This window comes from Oncorhynchus gorbuscha, linkage group LG04 (assembly GCF_021184085.1).
Source record: "Oncorhynchus gorbuscha isolate QuinsamMale2020 ecotype Even-year linkage group LG04, OgorEven_v1.0, whole genome shotgun sequence".
Taxonomy (NCBI): Eukaryota; Metazoa; Chordata; class Actinopteri; order Salmoniformes; family Salmonidae; genus Oncorhynchus; species Oncorhynchus gorbuscha.
Genome location: NC_060176.1, coordinates 17143514 through 17170957, shown reverse-complemented (window position 1 = coordinate 17170957; position 27444 = coordinate 17143514). Strand labels below are relative to the sequence as shown.

Sequence of the window (27444 nt, the reverse complement as noted above, 5' to 3'; positions counted from 1 at the left end):
GTCACCCATCTTCCCCATTATCCCCTGGGTATTTATACCTGTGTTTTCTGTCTGTCTGTGCAGTCCGTGTGGTTTTGTCAAGTCAACCAGCGCGTTACTTTGCGGTCCTGCTTGTTCCGTTTCTCTGTTTTTGCCAGTCCTCCCGGTTTTGACCCTTGCCTGCCTTGACCCGCCTGCCTGCTCTGACCTCCAGCCTGCCTGCCACTCTGTACCTCCTGGACTCCATTCTCTTGCCTGCCACTTGGATACTAATACATATCATAGACTCAAACCATCTGCCTCCCGTGTCTGCATCTGGGCCTCGCCCTGTGCCCTTATATTGTCATTGAGCGAACAGTAGCCTATCTCATTGGCACCAGCGGAGAGCATCGACCATTATCCCCGTGGTGAGTGTGCATATTCACTCTTTATCATTGCTGGCTCGGTGCCACCTGAAAGTCTGTTATTCCCTCCCCCAGTTTAGATGGACGTCATATTGTATTTGCGTCTCCCCTTCTCATAGGCCTATTATATGGATCAGACAGCGTCATTTTTATTGATCTGTTTGCATTTTTATGGTCAAAATGTGTTTCCCCAAACTTAACTCGAGCGCCGCCTATGAGTGAACTTAGGTTAGGCAGAAGCTTGTATGACTAATATAGACAGGGACCAGAGTCACCGCATTCAAATCTACTCAATCTAAGGAGAAAGGACAGTGACACGTCATTATAGAGAGTATAAAATGGCCTTTAAATTAAAGGTGGGCGACACAGCGGTGATAATGACTATGGAGGGCCTGGAATGAAACACACAGGGAGTTAGGACAGGATAGGACAAGACAGTTGATTAGTTCATCATTAATGGACACTGATAGCACATCGAGGCAATAGGCTGGTGGTAACTTTAGCATTATGCCCAATTGGTGTCCTGAGCACTTGGATCTTAATACACAGCATCCATTAATTGGACATATCTGATGTAACCATCAGATCTAGCCATGACTGTAGTTACAGGAGGCTACAGAATAGAATTATGCTATGAAGGAAAAGACACTGACTCGTTCCTTTCATTCTATATAGATAGAAGGGGGAGATAGAGGCAGAGAGCTCAGGGAATGGTGCAGTCATTCATAGAGTGACAAGTGAGAATGAGATCTTTCATCAGGCATGTAGAGCAGATAGCTGCTGTGGATCCCTCCAGCTCAAGGCAGAGAGTCTGCCTAGAGACCTAGCGACAGGTGACACAGGTGCTGACAGACAGCATTAGCTCTGAATCTGATTGGTTTGCAGTTTTATCCAGGAGAAGCAGTGCGGCTTGGCTCTGTTGTGTTTCGGAGGACGCACGGCTCTTGACATTCGCCTCTCCCGAGTACGTACGGGAGTTGCTGCGATGGGACAAGACTGTAACTACCAATTGGATATCACAAAATTGGGGAGAAAAAGGGCAAAAAAAAGTATCTAACTACTGTATAAACTACTGTATATTTATGGATGTCTATTTTTCAACATGTCTGTCTGGTCTGCCTTATTGTGTGCATGTCTGTCTGTCTGTCTGTCTGTCTGTCTGTCTGTCTGTCTGTCTGTCTGTCTGTCTGTCTGTCTGTCTGTCTGTCTGTCTGTCTGTCTGTCTGTCTGTCTGTCTGTCTGTCTGTCTGTCTGTCTGTCCCCCCAGTTCTCTGTAGTAAACAACATAGTCATCCTGCTCTGAATCATGTTTCCTGGCCTCTGCCAGTTAGACAGGAGAGAAGTGGTCTGGGCCAGAGGCAGACACAGACACAGACAGGGCCAGCTGCTCAGCACATGTTCCCAAGCCACGACCCAGCATCAGAAAGCACAACTGTACTAATGGAACCAATACAGGGCTGTCCCGCTATGGCACTTTGGTCCATAGGACAGGATGTTGTGCCTCCATCAACGTGGAGTATTATCGCCCATTATGCTGCTATTGGATCATTGTGCAGATTTAACCTAGGCTTACGTACCCTGACTATATAGTTTTGCTAGAAAGTGAGAAATCTTCAAGTTTCTAAAGGATGAGTTATTTTATGGTCAACAGATAAGGTCCTCTATAAGATGACGCACTTTCACAGTTTAGCTAAAATTAGCTACAATCCATCAATATGAATACCAGGCTACTTTACATTCGGCAACATATGCTTATGATGCTTTCTATACAAAACACATTTAAATTATAAAGAGACAGAAGTGGACACGACCTGTATGAAGAGTTAGTCTACATTTTTCAAGCACATTTGGATTAGATTCCTGGGGGTAATTTGGTTGGTTCTTGACCGTGCACTAGTGAACAGACACCCAACACACACGTTCAAAGAACTGTAGACACAAAGCATCATGGCTGAACAAGAGCTAACAGGGAGAGGAGGCCTGAGACTGGCGGTGAATTCTCTACCTGAGTGTGGAGCTCCTCTGCCTGCTGTGTCTGGGTCTGCAGGTCCCTCTGCTGCTGCTCTCTTCGGCTGTGTCCCCTCTGGAGCTCCAGTTGGCTCTCCTGTAGCTCCGTCTGCAGCTGAGAGATCCTCTGCCCATGGACATCCAGCTATCGAACCACAAAACAAGGCAGGGCGGCAGAGGAGGAGAAAATCAATCCAGTACAAAGAGCCTCTCCTTTCGTCTTGGCTCTGCCTGCCTGCTTGTCTATCTGAGACAGGGCCACATCATGGATCCCAGATCAGGCCCACCAGCTGCCCCAGGACTGCTCTCCCAACACCAGCCCTGAGATTCGCTTGCCTCGGAGTAAGAAAGCGTCTGGATGAATTAAATAAGCGCAAAAAATCTGCCAAATACACCCTGCAGGAATTGAAATGGCTGCCATTTATGCATTGTTCAAACCCAAAACGAGTACTGATGGTGAGAGATTGTCCAGTTCTTATTCTGAACAATAACAACGGGTCAATGATGGGTCAATAAAGTGTGGAATAATCGCCATGGAACTAATCTAGTCTGATCTTAACTAATCAAATACTTTTTCAATTTCAACGGTATAATCCCGTAGAAGCGGAGGTTTGCGTCAGTGAGTGTCAACACACACGATAACAGACTACATGTGTGTTTACATATAAATACTACAATGTTACTCATATGCAGTTAATGCATTGACAACCAACTGCTGAAGTGTCATTAAACGAAGAAAAAGGAAATAATCATTATAATACGAGCAACAGTAGAATTGATCATAGAATGTAAAACAACTTAGAACAGCAGAACAACTAAAAACAACATTTTAAATCATTGTAATAATCACAGGACAGGATTCCTGAGAAACCATACAGTCTTAGCACCTTGTTTTCTATCTACAACCTAATATGTTTTTTCGGCTGTCCCCATAGGAGAACCCTTTGAAGAACCCTTTTTGGTTCCAGATAGAACCCTTTTTGGTTCCATAAAGAATATTTTCCACAGAGGGTTCTACCCGAAAAAGGCTTTTCCTATGGGGACAGCCAAATAAACCTTTTTTCACCTTTTTCTGTGTCTGGTGTTTTTACCATCAACATGTAACCAAACAAACTACAGGACCAGTGAGGGATCCCACTGATCCCGGTCTGACACCTGCAGAAGGCTGGCCAGTGGGCTGGCACCGGCACGCCAACACAGCACTAACTCTAATAAACTACCTCTAATTAACACAACACAGTCACCTGCTAAATCATATGAGAGAGAGAGGGAGAAGGGAGGGAGGAGGGAAAGTAGGGAGAGTGGGATAGAAAGAGAGAGGGGAGGGAAAGAAAGACCCATGCAGGTACTGGTCCAGTTGGTCAGAGACAGAGACATAGTGTTGTTTCTGTGTGTGTGATGGTGGTAGCTCATCACAACAGCAGCAGCGAGAGGAGGAGGAGGAAAGGAAAACAGACAAGATGGAGTCCCAGACGAGTCCCAGGACGACCCATTAATCAAACATCTGCATACAGGCTGAGAGATAATCCACAAATCCACCCAGAACAGGACCCTCGCGGGCGTTTCTCCCCTTCTTTCTCTGTTGAAAAGCATCATGGCTGCCTCCACCTATCTCCCTCTTGGAAAGCCTGATGAGGTTACTGCTGCTTATTCCTCAATTAGAAAGTAGCATTGATATAGGAATCGTTTCCACAGAATTCCACCGAAAACCTGGCTCATCCCTTTAGCTCTCTCTTTCTGTGTGCGATCCACGCCGATAACCCTGCTCTTGCTTTCTTTCCCTCACAATCGCTCCCTCTCTCTATTCTCCCCTCCTAAACTGATCAATACTTCATTTAAATCATGACATTAGCACACTACAACTGGAGAAAAGCCGAGAGTAGGAAGGCAAATGCGCTTCGTATGTTAAGCGGATAACAGATAACAGTATATTTTTTTTGGGGGGGGTGAAGTTTAAATATCTGTTTTAACAAGAAGTAAAAACAAAAGGTAGAAATGTATGCAAGTGCGCGGGGCTGTAGCACCGTTTTGATTTGAGCTCCTGAGCCTCACACTGATCAATAGCACATTTAAATCCCAGACAGAGGAGCCCCTATCATCACATCAGAGGGAAAGAGAAACACGCTTTCCTAATTATCATGTCAAATAACCAACGCTGCGGATGCCCTAGTTAGACGGTGCTGATAGAGACATATTTCATATTTATTCAAGCAGAAATCTTTAATATTTTCCATTTGGACCTGAATGAGTAATACCGTTATATATATGTACTCTCACGCATTTATCTATTCACGTAATTCACAATGAATCCAATCAATAGTGCCCTGTCCACAGCCGGCTTCCTGACCATATACGTCTGCGTAGGATCACATAATAAACTGTTCAGCCAAAACGAGCCCATCTGATTTCCTGCCGCTGATTGGAATAGCTGGCGCTGCAAATGACTGGCTAATCTTGGTGCTGGTCATTAATCCTAGCTGGTATTTACCTGAGCAGACTGGGAGTCGCGGGCCTGGTGGGGAAAGCAGCACATCTCGCCGGAGCCTCTGGATGGTTGCGTCCCGACATGATAACTGGGGTGCAGCCAGCCCAACGGGTCAGGTTTTCCCATCCCGAACGTGGGTGAACAGAGGAGAGGAGAGAGGGGCAGAGTGTGAACCCAACACTAGGCGTGAGGTGGGACAGAGAGGCAAATGCCAGACGATCACTAGAGAACATGCACTTACATATAGCCTGGCGCCAATGTCAACCAATGAGCAATTAGACAGACAAGACTAACACTATTGATCGCGGGTTCTAGCTCTTTTTATCCAGGGCTAACTAGGCTGCCTGAGGTTGTGTGACGGCTGCTGTGGCTGCAGACTGGGAGGGGAGGGTGGGATGGAGGAAGGTGGAGGGCGACGGACAGTGTAGGGCAGGTCCTTCTCTCCCCAGGCCTTGAGCTCTGAGTTGGGGACTGGTCATTACCATTTAGCCTGCTATTGATCTGCCTGCTAAATAAGCCTGGACCCCATGCAGTCACACACAGCTACACACACACAATCCTAGAGACACATACTCAAACACACACACAATCCCAGAGACACATACTCAAACACACACACAATCCCAGAGACACATACTCAAACACACACACAATCCCAGAGAGACATACTCAAACACACACACAATCCCAGAGACACATACTCAAACACACACACAATCCCAGAGACACATACTCAAACACACACACAATCCCAGAGACACATACTCAAACACACACACAATCCCAGAGACACATACTCAAACACATACACAATCCTAGAGACACATACTCAAACACACACACAATCCCAGAGACACCATGGCACGCACCGCAATAACATTACTAGTAATTCATCATGTTTCCAATCAACAAATTATTTGACAACATCAGTACAATGGAAAGACTAGATTACTTCATTGTGTACATTGCACTTGGGTCGTGTTTGGGGGACACTGGGAAATAGAAAATGGGTGACTATTGCTACATGACAGTAGCTATTGACTTGATGGGTGTGACTACCTCAGTCTTCAGCAGTTCTCTGCCCCTCTGTTCTGTAAGATGTGGGACTGGACTGGATCCTGTCGGGTTAGTAGTACTCCCCTGGAAAATAATAAACAGAATATGGTTGTTGTGACTTGGGTTGTTCAATCCCTGAATGCTGAAAGTCGTGGTATATCAGACCGTATACCACAGGTATGACGACAAATTATTTTTACTGCTCTAATTACATTGGTAACCAGTTTATAATAGCAATAAGGCACCTCTGGGTTTTGTGGTATATGGTCAATATACCACGGCTAAGGACTGTATCCAGGCACTCCGCGTTGCGTTGTGCATAAGAACAGCCCTTAGTCGTGGTATATTGGCCATATTCCACACCCCCTCATTATTAAGCAATACGGCACAACATCAGTCCTACCATATCAGGACTGACAGACACTCAGTAGTACATGACAGACAGACAGACAGACAGACAGACAGACAGACAGACAGACAGACAGACAGACAGACAGACAGACAGACAGACAGACAGACAGACAGACAGACAGACAGACAGACAGACAGACAGACAGACAGACAGACAGACAGACAGACAGACAGACAGACAGACAGACAGACAGACAGACAGACAGAGAGATAGACAGAGAGAGACAGACAGACAGACAGAAAGAGGGACAGACAGAGAGATAGAGAGATATCCACAAATCCACCCAGAACAGGACCCTCGCGGGCGTTTCTCCCCTTCTTTCTCTGTTGAAAAGCATCATGGCTGCCTCCACCTATCTCCCTCTTGGAAAGCCTGATGAGGTTACTGCTGCTTATTCCTCAATTAGAAAGTAGAATTGATATAGGAATCGTTTCCACAGAATCCCACCGAAAACTTGGCTCATCCCTTTAGCTCTCTCTTTCTGTGTGCGATCCACGCCGACAGACAGACAGAGAGAGAGAGAGAGAGACACAGACAGACAGACAGACAGACAGACAGACAGACAGACAGACAGACAGACAGACAGACAGACAGACAGACAGACAGACAGACAGACAGACAGACTGACTGACTGACTGACTGACTGACTGACTGACTGGTTTGGACAGCCAGTTGATGGCTGAGAAAGACGAACGTTAAACAGAGACAGAGTACTGCCTGGTGCTGGAAAACCCATCCTCCAGTCAGACCATGAGCAACCGGGAAACATGTATTTTGTGAGCATTCCTTCATTGTAAAGACAAAGGTTAAGTTGAGTTCATGAAAGCTGGCGGGGATCATGATGGGGACACCTGATCTGCTCTCCATGCCAGAGACGTTTGCCTCCACATTAGCGTCTACAGTGTGGAGCCCAGTTAACTAATGCTGAGAGCCTTTAACCCTGTTTACAATGCACCGCCACCACCCACCCCACCCGGTTCTCAGCCTCCACTTCTACATCCTCAATTATATCCTAACCTCCAACTACCAAGGACATTCTCCCAGCTAGCACACAATCACGGGCCGTCGCCTTCAGAGACTCAGTGCATTAGATGTGAGGAAAGCACATTAGGCCCTCTGCTATTTTACAAGACTGTGGAGAATCTGCTGTCCTTGGTCATTTATACACAACTAGCTGCTTTCACACAGATGAGATGTTACACACTGTTTAGTATGAGCAGCGTGATGTTCGAGATGCATAGACATGTGGAAATGAGGAAATTAATGAACAACCAATCATACTGAAAAGGCAGTCAGTGTGTTGTTTCTCTTTTCCTTCCTGTGGCAAAGTGCTTTTTATCCAGTCCACCCTTTGGTGTGTGTTTGAAAATCAACCCTGATATTCCAAAGAGAGAGACAAAATAGTCTCTCAGAAGTGATTGCTCATTCCTCACAGCTTCAAACAGCACTGCATCAGAAGGACACCTTTAATATTCAGGCTTTTCACGTCACTCTAGGCTAAATCCCTAGCAACCACCATAGCAACACACTCTGAGTTGGACGTGAAATGCATGGCAAGTTCCCTCCTGCCACCAGGCAGAGACGGGGTAAGGAGAAGAAAAGAGAGAGAGACGGATATGCCTCAAAGAGCTGAATTAAAGCATAGATGAGAAACAGACACCCAGGAACAAACCAGACGAATACTCATATCAATAATCTCATGCATGTCTGTGTGACTCCTCGATAGCCACCTTTTATCAGAGGATACTCGCGTATCCAAGCGCAGAAGAGTTTTGTAAATCTGCCACACCACCTTCCTTTGAATCAGCTTTAAAAACAATATGCTACTTATGGTTTTATTTATCAAATGTATTGCACAACTAACTCAATTTGTTTTGATCACTTTACACATTTATCCACCCCTGTAAACGTCATTTATCCACCCCTGTAAACGTCATTTATCCACCCCTGTAAACGTCATTTATCCACCCCTGTAAACGTCATTTATCCACCCCTGTAAACGTCATTTATCCACCCCTGTAAACGTCATTTATCCACCCCTGTAAACGTCATTTGCCTATTGACGCATTTCAATCCACGTTCACTTTCCTCACCGACTCTCCTCGATTACCTTTGACCTTTGTCAAAATGAGGCGAGAGAGGATGGAGGAGAGAGGACATAGGAGATGAGGAAATGTAATTGACAAAAAGCCATAGGCTAGTTAAAATGTATTTTTCAGGTTCTCCTGCAAGGGACAACAACAGCATCTCTGTCTCATCTGGGCCGAGCTGGATCCGAAGTGTGTAAAAAAAAAGATATATATATGTTTTATTGTCATATACACCGGACAGGTGCACTGAAATGCAGATGTGCCGCCCCTGTCCACCTCCCGCATCCATAGACACTTCCTGTACTACAGTAATGACCTCTTAGTGAGCCTCTTCCAACAAAAATTTCAGCCCCCACCCGCATCTGGTTTCCTAGTCTCTGAGATTCTAGCTCTCAGAAGCTGATGAGTTCAGTCAAACTTCATTAAGTTTATAGCCGCAGCCCAGCGGTCCCTGGTGGCACTCTACACAGAACAAGCCCCTCGTCTGGCAGAGAGTGATGGGGCTGCTCTGCCTGAGAGGCCCTTTACTGCCTCAGCTCACAGGTGGAGGGGAGAGCTCTTTACCCCCCCGCCTCTGTCTATATCTATCTCAGTCCTCTCTGTCTCTATACATCTCAGTCCTCTCTGTCTCACCGCACTCCTCTCTGTCTCCCCCACTGCCCTCTCCGTCTCCCCCTCTCTCTGTCTCTATACATCTCATTCCTCTCTGTCTCACAGCACTCCTCTGTCTCCCCCTCTCTCTGTCTCTATACATCTCATTCCTCTGTCTCACAGCACTCCTCTGTCTCCCCCACTGCCCTCTCCGTCTCCCCCTCTCTCTGTCTCTATACATCTCATTCCTCTGCGTCACTCTCTGACGACCCCTCTCCACCTCTCCCTTTCTCTCCCTCTATCTGTCTCTCTCACTACCCTCACTCCTTCTCAATCTTTCTCCCGATCTCTCCCAGTCTCCCTGCTTCTTATTCTCCCTGCCTTACTCTCTGGGGGTCGCCTGGGTGAGGAGTCCACAGTACTGCTCATCATTCTCCACTTGGGCAGTAATACATGCAGGACAACAGTACATTTATAAATGTATTCATGGGTCTCCAGCAGCTGTCATGTCCACAGAGAGGAGAGTTGCTGATGCTCCTCCATACAGGAAGGACATACAACCAAATACTGACCAATATAAACCAACAGTCTTCCCTTTCCCCAAGACTTCATATTACCCAAACATGTGCAACAGCTTCACAGTCCACCACCTCAACTATTCCATCCGACCTGGGTAGAGGCTCACTGGGGAGGGAGAGGGGAGGAAGAAGATGGGCCAGAAAGTAAGAGGTGTCCCTTTAAAGGGCCCGGTGGGGAAAGGTAAACATGGGCCCATCCAGTGAGTATTTATTGCGAGTCAGGGCAGACACACACTCGCTTAGGTGCTCTGAGTAGCTATTAAACAAGTCTGGGGCTGACCTCTGGTTTTAAGCGGCCGTGTGTCTGACAGCCAAGGCTGCGAAGGCCGCCATAAATGGATTTCTTAAAGTTTCATTCAGGAAAATAAAAACGGCTGTAGTGTGCAGGAGGGTGATTCAGAGGCAGGGCTGCGTGAGAGAACAGTGTTTCTATCCCACGCTGGGCTAGACTCGGCTGCCTGAGTGGTTCTCTCTCCACAATACAGAGGAATACTGGAGGAGCAGGAACCCAAGTAGAAACACGCTTTATCCAACTAGAATGCAAGAGCCGGGAAAGGGTTTCTGTAAAAAGTGTTTTTACTTCCTCTATTGTGGAGTGGAATAGAAAATGATCTGCCACGTGTGTGTGTGTACCCAGGCCATTAAAACACTACATCCCTCAAACACAAATGTCTGCAGCAGCTGCTCCGACCGAGAGGCTGCCTGCCTGTTCAATTCATTTTACCACAGAAACAATGTGACCATACTGCTGTAAAACTCAGATAAAAAGCACTGTAAATTTAAATAAAAAATCTGAAAACACGCTTAGGCCAGTCCCTTTAACCTTTGAAGTAACATAGGCTTTATGTGGGGAGAGGGGCTGAGGCTGGCTCAAAGGCAGGCCCTGAATCAGCTAAATTGAATGCAATGTTAAGTGCAATTAATGAACCCCACAAAGGAGGATTATGCTGACAGGATTATTCTGAACAACAATGCAGCACCCGCTGCCAATTACACACCAGCAGGACCTCAGAGCTCCTCTTCTGCTGGACTGCAGATTAGCATTATGCACACACACGCAAATACACAACAACATAAACAGACACACACATCCAAATGACATACATTGGATTTGCTGAGCTGATAACCTGCTGTTTCAGTTTCTTTATCGTTCCTGCTACAGGTACACTAACTCATGTTAACTAACTCTCATTTCAACTAAATCTATCCCATCTCTACATCCTCCACCCTATCTCTACTTTCTCCACCCCATCTCTAGTTTCTCTATCCCATCTCTACTTCCTCCACCCCATCTCTAGTTTCTCTATCCCATCTCTACATCCTCCACCCCATCTCTAGTTTCTCTATCCCATCTCTACATCCTCCACCCTATCTCTACTTCCTCCACCCTATCTCTACTTTCTCTATCCCATCTCTACTTTCTCTATCCCATCTCTACTTCCTCCACCCCATCTGTACTTCCTCCACCCCATCTCTAGTTTCTCCACCCCATCTCTAGTTTCTCTATCCCATCTGTACTTCCTCCACCCCATCTCTACTTCCTCCACCCCATCTGTACTTCCTCCACCCCATCTCTAGTTTCTCCACCCCATCTCTAGTTTCTCTATCCCATCTGTACTTCCTCCACCCTATCTCTACTTTCTCCACCCCATCTCTAGTTTCTCTATCCAATCTCTACTTCCTCCACCCCATCTGAACTTCCTCCACCCCATCTCTACTTTCTTTATCCCACCTCTACTTCCTCCACCCCATCTCTAGTTTCTTTACCCCATCTACTTCCTCCACCCCATCTTTCCTCCACCCCATCTCTAGTTTCTCCACCCCATCTCTACTTTCTCTATCCCATCTCTACTTCCTCCACCCCATCTACTTCCTCCACCCCATCTCTAGTTTCTTTATCCTATCTCTACTTTCTCCACCCTCTCTACTTTCTCCATCCCATCTCTACTTCCTCCACCCCATCTCTACTTTCTCTATCCCACCTCTACTTCCTCCACCCCATCTCTAGTTTCTTTATCCTATCTACTTTCTCCACCCTCTCTACTTTCTCTACCCCATCTCTACTTTCTCTATCCCATCTCTACTTCCTCCACCCCATCTCTAGTTTCTTTATCCTATCTCTACTTTCTCCACCCTCTACTTTCTCCATCCCATCTCTAGTTTCTCTATCCCATCTCTACTTCCTCCAACCCATCTGTACTTCCTCCACCCCATCTCTAGTTTCTCTATCCCATCTCTACTTCCTCCACCCCATCTCTAGTTTCTTTATCCTATCTCTACTTTCTCCACCCCATCTCTAGTTTCTTTATCCTATCTCTACTTTCTCCACCCCATCTCTAGTTTCTTTATCCTATCTCTACTTTCTCCACCCCATCTCTAGTTTCTTTATCCTATCTCTACTTTCTCCACCCTATCTCTAGTTTCTCCACCCCATCTCTAGTTTCTTTATCCTATCTCTACTTTCTCCACCCTATCTCTAGTTTCTCCACCCCATCTCTAGGTTCTACAGTTGAAGTCAGAAGTTTACATATATCTTAAAGAAATACATTTAAACTCAGTTTTTCACAATTCCTCACGTCACCACACGTCACGAGCCTGTGGCACTCTGCCAGACACCTGGCTCAATCCCCTCTCATTCGGCCCCCCTTCATAGTGGAAGCCTCAAACAAAGTTCTAAAGACTGTTGACATCTAGTGGAAGCCTTAGGAAGTGCAATATGACCCCATTTACACTGTATATTGGAATGGCTAAGAGTTGAAAAACGACAAACCTCAGATTTCCCACTTCCTGGTTGGATGTTTCTCAGGCTTTCGCCTGCCATATGAGTTCTGTTATACTCACAGACATCATTCAAACAGTTTTAGAAACTTCAGTGTTTTCTATCCAATACTATTAATAATATGCATATATTACCATCTGGGACAGAGTAGCAGGCAGTTTACTCTGGGAACCTTATTCATCCAAGCTACTCAATACTGCCCCCCTGTCACCAAGAGGTTATTAACAAGACATTTGTGGAGTGGTTGAAAAACAAGTTTTAATGACCCCAACCTAAGTGTATGTAAACGTCCGACTTCAACTGTATATCCCATCTCTACTTCCTGTCCCCCATATCTACTTCCTCTACCCCTTGTCTAGTTTCTCTCTCTCTACTATCTCTGACTAGCTCCTCCGAAGCATTCTGTCATTTAGAATACAGCGCCTGTAACTCAATCAGCCTCTTGAACTTTCTAAAATGCTGGAAACGTTGATCTTGCATCGCTGTTTGGTCTTAAGCTCCTGACAAGGATCTCAAACAGTCTGCAGTTGAATCAGAGCTGTCTGGCATTTCTCGGGGCAGTGCTAAATCAAATTAGCCAAAGCAATGTTAATTCCGAGCAGCATTTCATTAAAAAGGAATAGATAATCAGTGCCAAAGACTCCATGTCCTTCTGACTAATCTAATAATGCTGCATTTGTTTGCTTTAATCATGTTTAACGATTAAGAGGCTAAGTCATGTAGACAGAGGGATCTCATAATCTGCCAGTCATGGCCGCCTCCCGATTTCCTGCCATTCGTCACAGCGTGGACGGCATTTCAACCTTCAGCAGAAAGAGAGAGAGAGCAGAGCCTCGTGAGGTGCACCAGCACCAGCTCAGGGATGGCCAGAGCAGGTCGTCAGGGAACCAGGAGGGTTTCCAAGTATCACTTTACTTCACAGAGCTGCATTACTGAACTGGAGCCGCTGGGAGACATAGATATTATCTATCTCTGTGAAGTCTGGGCCTAAAATACCTACAGAAGCAGTTTTTTATTTATGGAATTGAGTTTGGAATGTTTGGATGTGTTGGCAACCATATTGCTGCTGTTTGTAGTTTTTTTTAAAGCAGATTCTGCTATATGAAACAGGAATTCATTATGCATATTTTGTGTGACTGTAAAAAGAGGGAACATCACTGAACAAGGGATAGGCCGAGCTATGAAAACACTTAATTCGCAATCACTGTATTAAATTTGAAAAAACTCATCAGGTTTTCTTTCCTACTTAAAAAAGAACTCATTCCTTATCAGCGGGTGTGATCACTTGAATGGAATCAATCAATCGCGTTCCGCTCGGCTTTGCTCTTCTTTGCTCCTCGTTTCCAAATCCAATCTCTTCTGTGTCATCTCAGCGCACATTTATAAGGGCCAGGGCTCTTGATTATCTCCCTCCTTCTCTGGCGCACCCCGCCGCCGCATGCTCCAATGTATTAAATGAAATGAGGTGTCTGTCCACGTCACCCCCTCTCCCACCTCCTCCCTCTCTCTCTGCTGGTAATCAGGGGGAGAGGGCCCCTCCCAGCCCTGCTTTGTGCAAGAGGAGGCTGCATAAATTAGCATTAATCAGGGCCTGCAGGGAGCGGCTAGCGGGAGCCAGACGTCCCTCTAAAATGCAGAGGAGAGAGATGGAGAGAGAGATAGAGAAAGAGAGGAGGAAGGAGGGCTCGGCACACACCCCACACTCACCCCAGTTACAAACAAAAGGTTACTCCTCTCCTTCCATCGGCACTGTCTCTGTCCAGCCCTTGCTCTCTCTCCCCCTGCTGTCCTGTCCTCCGTCCCATCCCAAGTATATCCACTGTCTTATCTCCCACAGACAGGCGAGACAAATGCTTTAAAGTGTGAAAAAGTGCCGGCTTGGGCTCTGGCACCAGATAAATCATAGATGAGCTTGTGTGAGCAATGTTAACATAATCCCACCATTCAAGATCACAAATACTGCAGGGTACTAACTCATGTGTTCTTTATTAAATATTGATGCATGCATAATTATACACGCATATGTGTGCAGATGGTGGTGAAAGAGACAGAGACAGAGATAGAGAGTATGATTGCACATGTGAATTAATCAACGCAAATGTAAAGCCAAGCATACTATTTTTATCCTTCTGCTTTGGACCTGTGCAATTTAGAATGTGTGTGTGGGTGTTTATACAGTGGGGCAAAAAAGTATTTAGTCAGCCACCAATTGTGCAAGTTCTCCCACTTAAAAAGATGAGAGAGGCCTGTAATTTTCATCATAGGTACACTTCAACTATGACAGACAAAATTAGAAAAATAAATCCAGAAAATCACATTGTAGGATTTTTAATGAATATATTTGCAAATTATGGTGGAAAATAAGTATCAATAACAATAAAGTTATAACAAAAGTTTATCTAAATACTTTGTTATATACCCTTTGTTGGCAATGGCAGAGGTCAAACATTTTCTGTAAGTCTTCACAAAGTTTTCACACACTGTTGCTGGTATTTTGGCCCATTCCTCCATGCAGATCTCCTCTAGAGCAGTGATGTTTTGGGGCTGTTGCTGTACTTTCAACTCCCACCAAATATTTTCTATGGGGTTGAGATCTGGAGACTGGCAAGGCCACTCCAGGACATTGAAATGCTTCTTACGAAGCCACTCCTTCGTTGCCCGGGCAGTGTGTTTGAGATCATTGTCATGCTGAAAGACCCAGCCATGTTTCAACTTCAATGCCCTTGCTGATGGAAGGAGGTTTTCACTCAAAATCTCACTATACATGGCCCCATTCATTCTTTCCTTTACACGGATCAGTCGTCCGGGTCCCTTTGCAGAAAAACAGCCCCAAAGCATGATGTTTCTACCCCCATGCTTAACAGTAGGTATGGTGTTCTTTGGATGCAACTCAGCATTCTTTGTCCTCCAAACACGACGAGTTGAGTTTTTACCAAAAAGTTCTATTATGGTTTCATCTGACCATATGACATTCTCCCAATTTTCTTCTGGATCATCCAAATGCTCTCTAGCAAACTTCAGACGGGCCTGGACATGTACTGGCTTAAGCAGGGGGACAAGTCTGTCACTGCAGGATTTGAGTCCCTGGCGGCGTAGTGTGTTACTGATGGTAGGCTTTGTTACTTTGGTCCCAGCTCTCTGCAGGTCATTCACTAGGTCCTCCCGTGTGGTTCTGGGATTTTTGCAAACCGTTCTTGTGATCATTTTGACCCCACGTGGTGAGATCTTGCGTGGAGCCCCAGATCGAGAGAGATTATCAGTGGTCTTGTATGTCTTCCATTTCCTAATAATTTCTCCCACAGTTGATTTCTTCAAACCAAGCTGCTTACCTATTGCAGATTCAGTCTTCCCAGCCTGGTGCAGGTCTACACTTTTGTTTCTGGTGTCCTTTGACAGCTCTTTGGTCTTGGCCATAGTGGAGTTTGGAGTGTGACTGTTTGAGGTTGTGGACAGGTGTCTTTTATACTTATAACAAGTTCAAACAGGTGCCAATAATACAGGTAACGAGTGGAGTACAGAGGAGCCTCTCAAAGAAGAAGTTACAGGTCTGTGAGAGCCAGAACTCATACTTGTTTGTAGGTGACCAAATACTTATTTTCCACCATAATTTGCAAATAAATTCATTAAAAATCCTACAATGTGATTTTCTGGATTTTTTTTCTCATTTTGTCTGTCATAGTTGAAGTGTACCTATGATGAAAATTACAGGCCTCTCTTATCTTTTTAAGTGGGAGAACTTGCACAATTGGTGGCTGACTAAATACTTTTTTTGCCCCACTGTATATATGCAATGCATACGTGTGTGTATCACATGTGTATAGTATGCCCTTGATTGTGAGTGAGTATGAAGGACTTTCAGGAGAAGATACTGATTTACAGAATATTGTTTCCGTCCCCCCCCTCTCTGCCCTGCTCCCCTGTGATCACCAGTCATAGCGAAGGCAATTACTGGAAAACTCATTGCATCACTTCATTCTTTTGCGCCCTAACTTTAATTGCTTAATGCATCCTTTACTGCCGCACTGCTCCCCTCCCCACTCCCCCATCTATCCTCCCCCCTCCCTTTCCCTTGTCCTCCGCCCCCTCCCTCCCTTTCTCAACTCATCCTCCGCCACTTAATTTACTGCTGAGCTGTTCTGATAATTAAAGCTGAAATTAGACATAAACCTAGAGATCGAATCCACCACTTTATACTGTGCTGCATGTAGGCTCTTAAACAGTATTCCCTTAATGTATTATATTGTATGGATATAATGCTAAAGCTGGAAGTTGCTAGGTACTGCATATCCAAATGTACAGAGTGTGTTTGTTAGTGTTCATGTGTTTGTTTTCTTGTTTGTGTGTGTGTGTGTGTGTGTGTGTGTGTGTGTGTGTGTGTGTGTGTGTGTGTGTGTGTGTGTGTGTGTGTGTGTGTGTGTGTGTGTGTGTGTGTGTGTGTGTGTGTGTGTGTGTGTGTGTGTGTGTGTGTGTGTGTGTGTGTGTGTGTGTGTGTGTGTGTGTGTGTGTGTGTGCATTCTTAGGTGCGTGCGTTTGTGTGAGAGCATTTGATATGCCCACGTTTCTCTTTCAAATGTGCCAAAAAAAGAGGGCATCGCTGTATGCAAGAAGAAAAATGAGCCACATTGATCCAAATCACCCAATCCTCCTAAAACCCAAACTCCCCACTGAGATTCCCAAAATACTCTCAGCGCAGAACAAAACAAATACCATTAAAGCAGTGGCAGGAAGGGACTACAAATAAGGACTACTAAATAAACCCTGATATATTCCATATAGTCAGGCTATGTAGACATCCAGTGCACTGGAGTATTCTGAGGTATGTATTCTCTTGCCACATGGGGACATGACTTTCTAGAGAGTCAGGTCTTTATCGAGCCATGGTGGAATCACAAGACTAATGTTGGTGAAATCCAAGTCCTCGGAAATCCAAGTCCTCAGAAATCTATGTCCTCAGATGTCATTAGGTGTGGCTCAACCTCCTCACAAATAAAACAATGAAATATTGAGTGGTCTTTGTAGGAATAGAAGGACTATGTACAATAGAATAGAATATATAATAGAATATCATCAATGTAATGTACCAAAACATTCCGACCAACACAGAATGAATCCCTCTGGCACATGAGCAGATGAACACACACACACACACACACACACACACACACACACACACACACACACACACACACACACACACACACACACACACACACACACACACACACACACACACACACACACACACACACACACACACACACACACACACACACACACACACACACACACACAGTGTCATTATTCTGCTTTGGTGCTCCTCTTGACAGCAGCTCCAGGAGAGGCTATTATTAAGCAGCAGCCGTGCTCCAGCAGCACAGCATAATAAAAATTCCTTTTCTTTAATTAACTTTTATGGCCGGCGAAGAGGACACGCTGACACCTGTCTTATGCAGTGCTGCAGCTTATTTCTTTTCCCCTCATCCTCATCTCCACTGTGAGTGTGTGTGTGTGTGTGTGTGTGTGTGTGTGTGTGTGTGTGTGTGTGTGTGTGTGTGTGTGTGTGTGTGTGTGTGTGTGTGTGTGTGTGTGTGTGTGTGTGTGTGTGTGTGTGTGTGTGTGTGTGTGTGTGTGTGTGTGTGTGTGTGTGTGTGTGTGTGTGTGTGTGTGTGTGTGTGTGTGTGTACAAGGCCAGAGGGTGTGCCAGAAGCATAAGTCAAGTAGGCCTTCACTACGAGAGCCCACTGTTAGGAGGATTTGAGACTACTACTTAAAAATGTAAAAGTTATTTAAAAAGCTAAGAAACCAACAACAAGAACACAATGAAATCATGGTCAACAACACGTGATTGTGTCCTCTGCAGCTCCACCACCCACGTCCTCAGCAAGCTGAAGTGAACACTCACTAATACATGTGTTTTCCCAGAATCGAATCATGCTGTTTGTTCACGGAATGCTCCCTACACCTAGTTGTAAACTGTGTTATCACCCACCACCCACACACCAAAACAGACGCAGCTACGAGGACACACATACATGCACACACACACAGAGCCATGTACGCACGCACACGCACACACACAAAGAGTGCCTTGCTATTGTTGGTGTAGATTGGATCCTCTAAAAACATCCATCTTTTCAGAAGCACAGCAGCAGGTTATCTCCAGCTGAAACTATCACGACTCTCCTTGGATTGCAATTAAAAATCTGCTAAATTAGTGGTTAAGAGTTTTAGAACATATAAGCAGAAATAAAACATGTAGTACTGATAGGTACAAAGCACTCATCTCTGCTTAGATTCCTCTCTTGCACCTCGTCTGGCGTGGCAGGATAAAATAAATGTTGTCAAGGGGAAATGGAATGTGCGACACCTTTCAAGACTGGACCTGGAAGGCATCCATTTTATGTCCATTCCTTGGAAGAGGCATAGTTTGAAGTGAATTTTAATTTTTTTGTCATTCTTCAATAAGAAAAAGTCAATAACATGTTCTCGTTCACAATGGCGGCCTGGCCCAGAGGTTTCAAAAACATAAACCAATTAACATCAATAGTTTCTGTATTGTTAAACTCACACCTACACTATTGTATTGTATTATATCAGTACAAGACAATAACTGTATTGTTACAATTACCAAATCAAATCAAATGTATTTATATAGCCCTTCGTACATCAGCTGATATCTCAAAGTGCTGTACAGAAACCCAGCCTAAAACCCCAAACAGCAAGCAATGCAGGTATAGAAGCACGGTGGCTAGGAAAAACTCCCTAGAAAGGCCAAAACCTAGGAAGAAACCTAGAGAGGAACCAGGCTATGTGGGGTGGCCAGTCCTCTTCTGGCTGTGCCGGGTGGAGATTATAACAGAACATGGCCAAGATGTTCAAATGTTCATAAATGACCAGCATGGTCGAATAATAATAAGGCAGAACAGTTGAAACTGGAGCAGCAGCACGGTCAGGTGGACTGGGGACAGCAAGGAGTCATCATGTCAGGTAGTCCTGGGGCACGGTCCTAGGGCTCAGGTCCTCCGAGAGAGAGAAAGAAAGAGAGAATTAGAGAGAGCATATGTGGGGTGGCCAGTCCTCTTCTGGCTGTGCCGGGTGGAGATTATAACAGAACATGCCCAAGATGTTCAAATGTTCATAAATGACCAGCATGGTCGAATAATAATAAGGCAGAACAGTTGAAACTGGAGCAGCAGCACGGCCAGGTGGACTGGGGACAGCAAGGAGTCATCATGTCAGGTAGTCCTGGGGCATGGTCCTAGGGCTCAGGTCCTCCGAGAGAGAGAAAGAAAGAGAGAAGGGGAGAATTAGAGAACGCACACTTAGATTCACACAGGACACCGAATAGGACAGGGGAAGTACTCCAGATATAACAAACTGACCCTAGCCCCCCGACACATAAACTACTGCAGCATAAATACTGGAGGCTGAGACAGGAGGGGTCAGGAGACACTGCGGCCCCATCCGAGGACACCCCCGGACAGGGCCAAACAGGAAGGATATAACCCCACCCACTTTGCCAAAGCACAGCCCCCACACCACTAGAGGGATATCTTCAACCACCAACTTACCATCCTGAGACAAGGCTGAGTATAGCCCACAAAGATCTCCGCCACGGCAAAACCCAAGGGGGGGGGCGCCAACCCAGACAGGAGGACCACATCAGTGAATCAACCCACTCAGGTGACGCACCCCTTCCAGGGACAGCATGAGAGAGCCCCAGTAAGCCAGTGACTCAGCCCCTGTAATAGGGTTAGAGGCAGAGAATCCCAGTGGAAAGAGGGGAACTGGGCAGGCAGAGACAGCAAGGGCGGTTCGTTGCTCCAGAGCCTTTCCGTTCACCTTCCCGCTCCTGGGCCAGACTACACTCAATCATATGACCCACTGAAGAGTCTTCAGTAAAGACTTAAAGGTTGAGACCGAGTTTGCGTCTCTGACATGGGTAGGCAGACCATTCCATAAAAATGGAGCTCTATAGGAGAATGCCCTGCCTCCAGCTGTTTGCTTAGAAATTCTAGGGACAATTAGGAGGCCTGCGTCTTGTGACCGTAGCGTACGTGTAGGTATGTACGGCAGGACCAAATCAGAGAGATACAGTGCCTTGCGAAAGTATTCGGCCCCCTTGAACTTTGCGACCTTTTGCCACATTTCAGGCGTCAAACATAAAGATATAAAACTGTATTTTTTTCTGTGAAGAATCAACAACAAGTGGGACACAATTGTGAAGTGGAACGACATTTATTGGATATTTCAAACTTTTTTAACAAATCAAAAACTGAAAAATTGGGCGTGCAAAATTATTCAGCCCCCTTAAGTTAATACTTTGTAGCGCCACTTTTTGCTGCGATTACAGCTGTAAGTTGCTTGGGGTATGTCTCTATCAGTTTTGCACATCGAGAGACTGACATTTTTTCCCATTCCTCCTTGCAAAACAGCTCGAGCTCAGTGAGGTTGGATGGAGAGCATTTGTGAACAGCAGTTTTCAGTTCTTTCCACAGATTCTCGATTGGATTCAGGTCTGGACTTTGACTTGGCCATTCTAACACCTGGATATGTTTATTTTTGAACCATTCCATTGTAGATTTTGCTTTATGTTTTGGATCATTGTCTTGTTGGAAGACAAATCTCCGTCCCAGTCTCAGGTCTTTTGCATACTCCATCAGGTTTTCTTCCAGAATGGTCCTGTATTTGGCTCCATCCATCTTCCCATCAATTTTAATCATCTTCCCTGTCCCTGCTGAAGAAAAGCAGGCCCAAACCATGATGCTGCCACCACCATGTTTGACAGTGGGGATGGTGTGTTCAGGGTGATGAGCTGTGTTGCTTTTACGCCAAACATAACGTTTTGCATTGTTGCCAAAAAGTTCAATTTTGGTTTCATCTGACCAGAGCACCTTCTTCCACATGTTTGGTGTGTCTCCCAAGTGGCTTGTGGCAAACTTTAAACGACACTTTTTATGGATATCTTTAAGAAATGGCTTTCTTCTTGCCACTCTTCCATAAAGGCCAGATTTGTGCAATATACGACTGATTGTTGTCCTATGGACAGAGTCTCCCACCTCAGCTGTAGATCTCTGCAGTTCATCCAGAGTGATCATGGGCCTCTTGGCTGCATCTCTGATCAGTCTTCTCCTTGTATGAGCTGAAAGTTCAGAGGGACGGCCAGGTCTTGGTAGATTTGCAGTGGTCTGATACTCCTTCCATTTCAACATTATTGCTTGCACAGTGCTCCTTGGGATGTTTAAAGCTTGGGAAATATTTTTGTATCCAAATCCGGCTTTAAACTTCTTCACAACAGTATCTCGGACCTGCCTGGTGTGTTCCTTGTTCTTCATGATGCTCTCTGCGCTTTTAATGGACCTCTGAGACTATCACAGTGCAGGTGCATTTATACGGATACTTGATTACACACAGGTAGATTGTATTTACCATCATTAGTCATTTAGGTCAACATTGGATCATTCAGAGATCCTCACTGAACTTCTGGAGAGAGTTTGCTGCACTGAAAGTAAAGGGGCTGAATAATTTTGCACGCCCAATTTTTCAGTTTTTGATTTGTTAAAAAAGTTTGAAATATCCAATAAATGTCGTTCCACTCCATGATTGTGTCCCACTTGTTGTTGATTCTTCACAAAAAAAATACAGTTTTATATCTTTATGTTGAAGCCTGAAATGTGGCAAAAGGTCGCAAAGTTCAAGGGGGGCCGAATACGTAGAATGTATGCACACATGACTGTAAGTCGCTTTGGATAAAAGCGTCTGCTAAATGGCATATATTATTATTATATTATTATTACTTTCGCCAGGCACTGTAGGTAGGAGCAAGCCATGTAATGCTTTGTAGGTTAGCAGTAAAACCTTGAAATCAGCCCTTGCTTTGACAGGAGGCCAGTGTAGAGAGGCTAGCACTGGAGTAATATGATCAAATTTTTTGGTTCTAGTCAGGATTCTAGCAGCCGTATTTAGCACTAACTGAAGTTTATTTAGTGCTTTATCCGGGCAGCCGGAAAGTAGAGCATTGCAGTAGTCTAACCTAGAAGTGACAAAAGCATGGATTAATTTTTCTGCATCATTTTTGGACAGAAAGTTTCTGATTTTTGCAATTTTACGTAGATGGAAAAAAGCTGTCCTTGAAATGGTCTTGATATGTTCTTCAAAAGAGAGATCAGGGTCCAGAGTAACGCCGAGGTCCTTCACAGTTTTATTTGAGACGACTGTACAACCATTAAGATTAATTGTCAGATTCAACAGAAGATCTCTTTTTTTCTTGGGACCTAGAACAAGCATCTCTGTTTTGTCCGAGTTTAAAAGTAGAAAGTTTGCAGCCATCCACTTCCTTATGTCTGAAACACATGCTTCTAGCAAGGGCAATTTTGGGGCTTCACCATGTTTCATTGAAATGTACAGCTGTGTGTCATCCGCATAGAATATAAAAAAATATATAGTGAAAACAATAGTGGTCCTAAAACGGAACTTTGAGGAACACCGAAATTTACAGTTGATTTGTCAGAGGACAAACCATTCGCAGAGACAAACTGATATCTTTCCGAAAGATAAGATCTAAACCAGGCCAGAACTTGTCCGTGTTGTCATGTTTTGTCATTTATTATCTTGTCTTGTCCCTGTGCTTCCCATTCTATTCGTTTCCCTCTGCTGGTCTTATTAGGTTCTTTCCCTCTTTCTATCCCTCTCTCTCCCCCTCCCTCTCTCACTCTCTCTTCTCTCTATCGTTCCGTTCCTGCTCCCAGCTGTTCCTATTCCCCTAATCAATCATTTAGTCTTCCCACACCTGTTCCCGATCCTTTCCCCTGATTAGAGTCCCTATTTCTTCCTTTGTGTTCCGTTCCTGTCCTGTCGGTTCCTTGTTTAGAATTCACCGTGCTGTGATTGTGTATCGCCCTGTCGTGTCGTGTTTTCCTCAGATGCTGCGTGGTGAGCAGGTGTCTGAGTCTGTCTGGTTCAAGTGCCTTCCCGAGGCAACCTGCTGTTCACCTGCTGTTCAAGATCGAGTCTCCAGTTTGTCCTCGTCATTTCGAGTGAAAGTTGTGTTTTTTTGTTTGTATTTACTTTACTGGATTAAAGACTCTGTTTTCGCCAAGTCGCTTTTGGGTCCTCTTTCACCTGCATGACAGAAGGAACCGACCAAGGAATGGACCCAGCGACTTCAGACGCTCGTTACACTGCCGTCGAGATCCAAGGAGCCATGCTCGGCAGACACGAGCAGGAATTGTCTGCTGCTCGCCATGCCGTGGAGAACCTGGCCGCTCAGGTTTCCGACCTCTCTGGACAGTTCCAGAGTCTACGTCTCGTGCCACCTGTTACTTCCTGGCCTGCCGAGCCTCCAGAACCTAGGGTTAATAACCCACCTTGCTACTCCGGGCAGCCCACTGAGTGCCGCTCCTTTCTCACGCAGTGTGAGATTGTGTTCTCTCTCCAACCCAACACATACTCTAGAGAGAGAGCTCGGGTTGCTTACGTCATTTCACTCCTTACTGGCCGGGCTCGAGAATGGGGCACAGCTATCTGGGAGGCAAGGGCTGATTGCTCTAACAAGTTCCAGAACTTTAAAGAGGAGATGATTCGGGTTTTTGACCGTTCAGTTTTTGGTAGGGAGGCTTCTAGGGCCCTGGCTTCCTTATGCCAAGGTGAACGGTCCATAACGGATTATTCTATTGAGTTTCGCACTCTTGCTGCCTCTAGTGAGTGGAACGAGCCGGCGCTGCTCGCTCGTTTTCTGGAGGGACTCACGCAGTGGTTAAGGATGAGATTCTCTCCCGGGAGGTTCCTTCAGATGTGGACTCTTTGATTGCTCTCGCCATCCGCATAGAACGACGGGTAGATCTTCGTCACCGGGCTCGTGGAAGAGAGCTCGCATCAACGGTGTTTCCCTGCTCCGCATCGCAACCATCTCCCTCCTCTGGCTCAGAGTCTGAGCCCATGCAGCTGGGAGGGATTCGCATCTCGACTAAGGAGAGGGAACGGAGGATCACCAACCGCCTGTGCCTCTATTGCGGAGTTGCTGGACATTTTGTTAATTCATGTCCAGTAAAAGCCAGAGCTCATCTGTAAGCGGAGGGCTACAGGTGAGCGCAACTACTCAAGTCTCTCCATCAAGATCCTGTACTACTTTGTCGGTCCATCTACGCTGGACCGGTTCGGGTGCTACATGTAGTGCCTTGATAGACTCTGGGGCTGAGGGTTGTTTCATGGACGAAGCATGGGTTCGGAAACATGACATTCCTTTCAGAGAGTTAGAGAAGCCTACGCCCATGTTCGCCTTAGATGGTAGTCATCTTCCCAGTATCAGATTTGAGACACTACCTTTAACCCTCACAGTATCTGGTAACCACAGTGAGACTATTTCTTTTTTGATTTTTCGTTCACCGTTTACACCTGTTGTTTTGGGTCATCCCTGGCTAGTATGTCATAATCCTTCTATTAATTGGTCTAGTAATTCTATCCTATCCTGGAACGTTTCTTGTCATGTGAAGTGTTTAATGTCTGCCATCCCTCCCGTTTCTTCTGTCCCTACTTCTCAGGAGGAACCTGGCGATTTGACAGGAGTGCCGGAGGAATATCATGATCTGCGCACGGTCTTCAGTCGGTCCCGAGCCAACTCCCTTCCTCCTCACCGGTCGTATGATTGTAGTATTGATCTCCTTCCGGGGACCACTCCTCCTCGGGGTAGACTATACTCTCTGTCGGCTCCCGAACGTAAGGCTCTCGAGGATTATTTGTCTGTGTCTCTTGACGCCGGTACCATAGTGCCTTCTTCCTCTCCGGCCGGGGCGGGGTTCTTTTTGTTAAGAAGAAGGACGGTACTCTGCGCCCTGCGTGGATTATCGAGGGCTGAATGACATAACGGTTAAGAATCGTTATCCGCTTCCCCTTATGTCATCAGCCTTCGAGATTCTGCAGGGAGCCAGGTGCTTTACTAAGTTGGACCTTCGTAACGCTTACCATCTCGTGCGCATCAGAGAGGGGGACGAGTGGAAAACGGCGTTTAACACTCCGTTAGGGCATTTTGAGTACCGGGTTCTGCCGTTTGGTCTCGCCAATGCGCCAGCTGTTTTTCAGGCATTAGTTAATGATGTTCTGAGAGACATGCTGAACATCTTTGTTTTTGTCTATCTTGACGATATCCTGATTTTTTCTCCGTCACTCGAGATTCATGTTCAGCACGTTCGACGTGTTCTACAGCGCCTTTTAGAGAATTGTCTCTACGTAAAGTCTGAGAAGTGCTCTTTTCATGTCTCCTCCGTTACTTTTCTCGGTTCCGTTATTTCCGCTGAAGGCATTCAGATGGATTCCGCTAAGGTCCAAGCTGTCAGTGATTGGCCCGTTCCAAGGTCACGTGTCGAGTTGCAGCGCTTTTTAGGTTTCGCTAATTTCTATCGGCGTTTCATTCGTAATTTCGGTCAAGTTGCTGCCCCTCTCACAGCTCTTACTTCTGTCAAGACGTGTTTTAAGTGGTCCGGTTCCGCCCAGGGAGCTTTTGATCTTCTAAAAGAACGTTTTACGTCCGCTCCTATCCTCGTTACTCCTGACGTCACTAGACAATTCATTGTCGAGGTTGACGCTTCAGAGGTAGGCGTGGGAGCCATTCTATCCCAGCGCTTCCAGTCTGACGATAAGGTTCATCCTTGCGCTTATTTTTCTCATCGCCTGTCGCCATCTGAGCGCAACTATGATGTGGGTAACCGTGAACTGCTCGCCATCCGCTTAGCCCTAGGCGAATGGCGACAGTGGTTGGAGGGGGCGACCGTTCCTTTGTCGTTTGGACAGACCATAAGAACCTTGAGTACATCCGTTCTGCCAAACGACTTAATGCCCGTCAAGCTCGTTGGGCGTTGTTTTTCGCTCGTTTCGAGTTTGTGATTTCTTACCGTCCGGGTAGCAAGAACACCAAGCCTGATGCCTTATCCCGTCTGTTTAGTTCTTCTGTGGCTTCTACTGATCCCGAGGGGATTCTTCCTTATGGGCGTGTTGTCGGGTTAACAGTCTGGGGAATTGAAAGACAGGTTAAGCAAGCACTCACGCACACTGCGTCGCCGCGCGCTTGTCCTAGTAACCTCCTTTTCGTTCCTGTTTCCACTCGTCTGGCTGTTCTTCAGTGGGCTCACTCTGCCAAGTTAGCTGGTCATCCCGGTGTTCGAGGCACTCTTGCGTCTATTCGCCAGCGCTTTTGGTGGCCGACTCAGGAGCGTGACACGCGCCGTTTCGTGGCTGCTTGTTCGGACTGCGCGCAGACTAAGTCGGGTAACTCTCCTCCTGCCGGTCGCCTCAGACCGCTCCCCATTCCTTCTCGACCATGGTCTCACATCGCCCTAGACTTCATTACCGGTCTGCCTTTGTCTGCGGGGAAGACTGTGATTCTTACGGTTGTCGATAGGTTCTCTAAGGCGGCACATTTCATTCCCCTCGCTAAACTTCCTTCCGCTAAGGAGACGGCACAAATCATTATCGAGAATGTATTCAGAATTCATGGCCTCCCGTTAGACGCCGTTTCAGACAGAGGCCCGCAATTCACGTCACAGTTTTGGAGGGAGTTCTGTCGTTTGATTGGTGCGTCCGTCAGTCTCTCTTCCGGTTTCATCCCCAGTCTAACGGTCAAGCAGAGAGGGCCAATCAGACGATTGGTCGCATACTACGCAGCCTTTCTTTCAGAAACCCTGCGTCTTGGGCAGAACAGCTCCCCTGGGCAGAATACGCTCACAATTCGCTTCCTTCGTCTGCTACCGGGTTATCTCCGTTTCAGAGTAGTCTGGGTTACCAGCCTCCTCTGTTCTCATCCCAGCTTGCCGAGTCCAGCGTTCCCTCCGCTCAAGCGTTTGTCCAACGTTGTGAGCGCACCTGGAGGAGGGTGAGGTCTGCACTTTGCCGTTACAGGGCACAGACTGTGAGAGCCGCCAATAAACGCAGGATTAAGAGTCCAAGGTATTGTTGCGGCCAGAGAGTGTGGCTTTCCACTCGCAACCTTCCTCTTACGACAGCTTCTCGTAAGTTGACTCCGCGGTTCATTGGTCCATTCCGTGTCTCCCAGGTCGTCAATCCTGTCGCTGT

General features: G+C 46.1%; 1 protein-coding gene across 11 annotated transcripts in view; it reads right to left on the bottom strand.

The window, feature by feature from the left end:
- Nucleotides 1-27444, bottom strand: part of LOC124033761 — a 169995-nt gene that overhangs the window by 38703 nt on the left and 103848 nt on the right. For all 11 annotated transcript variants that reach the window (XM_046346004.1, XM_046346005.1, XM_046346006.1 and 8 more), the window contains 3 exons: nucleotides 5935-6015; nucleotides 4879-4963; nucleotides 2389-2535 (listed from right to left, as the gene is read on the bottom strand). In XM_046346004.1, the coding sequence (XP_046201960.1) occupies nucleotides 2389-2535; nucleotides 4879-4963; nucleotides 5935-6015 (313 nt within the window). Of the gene's footprint in view, nucleotides 1-2388; nucleotides 2536-4878; nucleotides 4964-5934; nucleotides 6016-27444 lie in introns of those variants that run through there.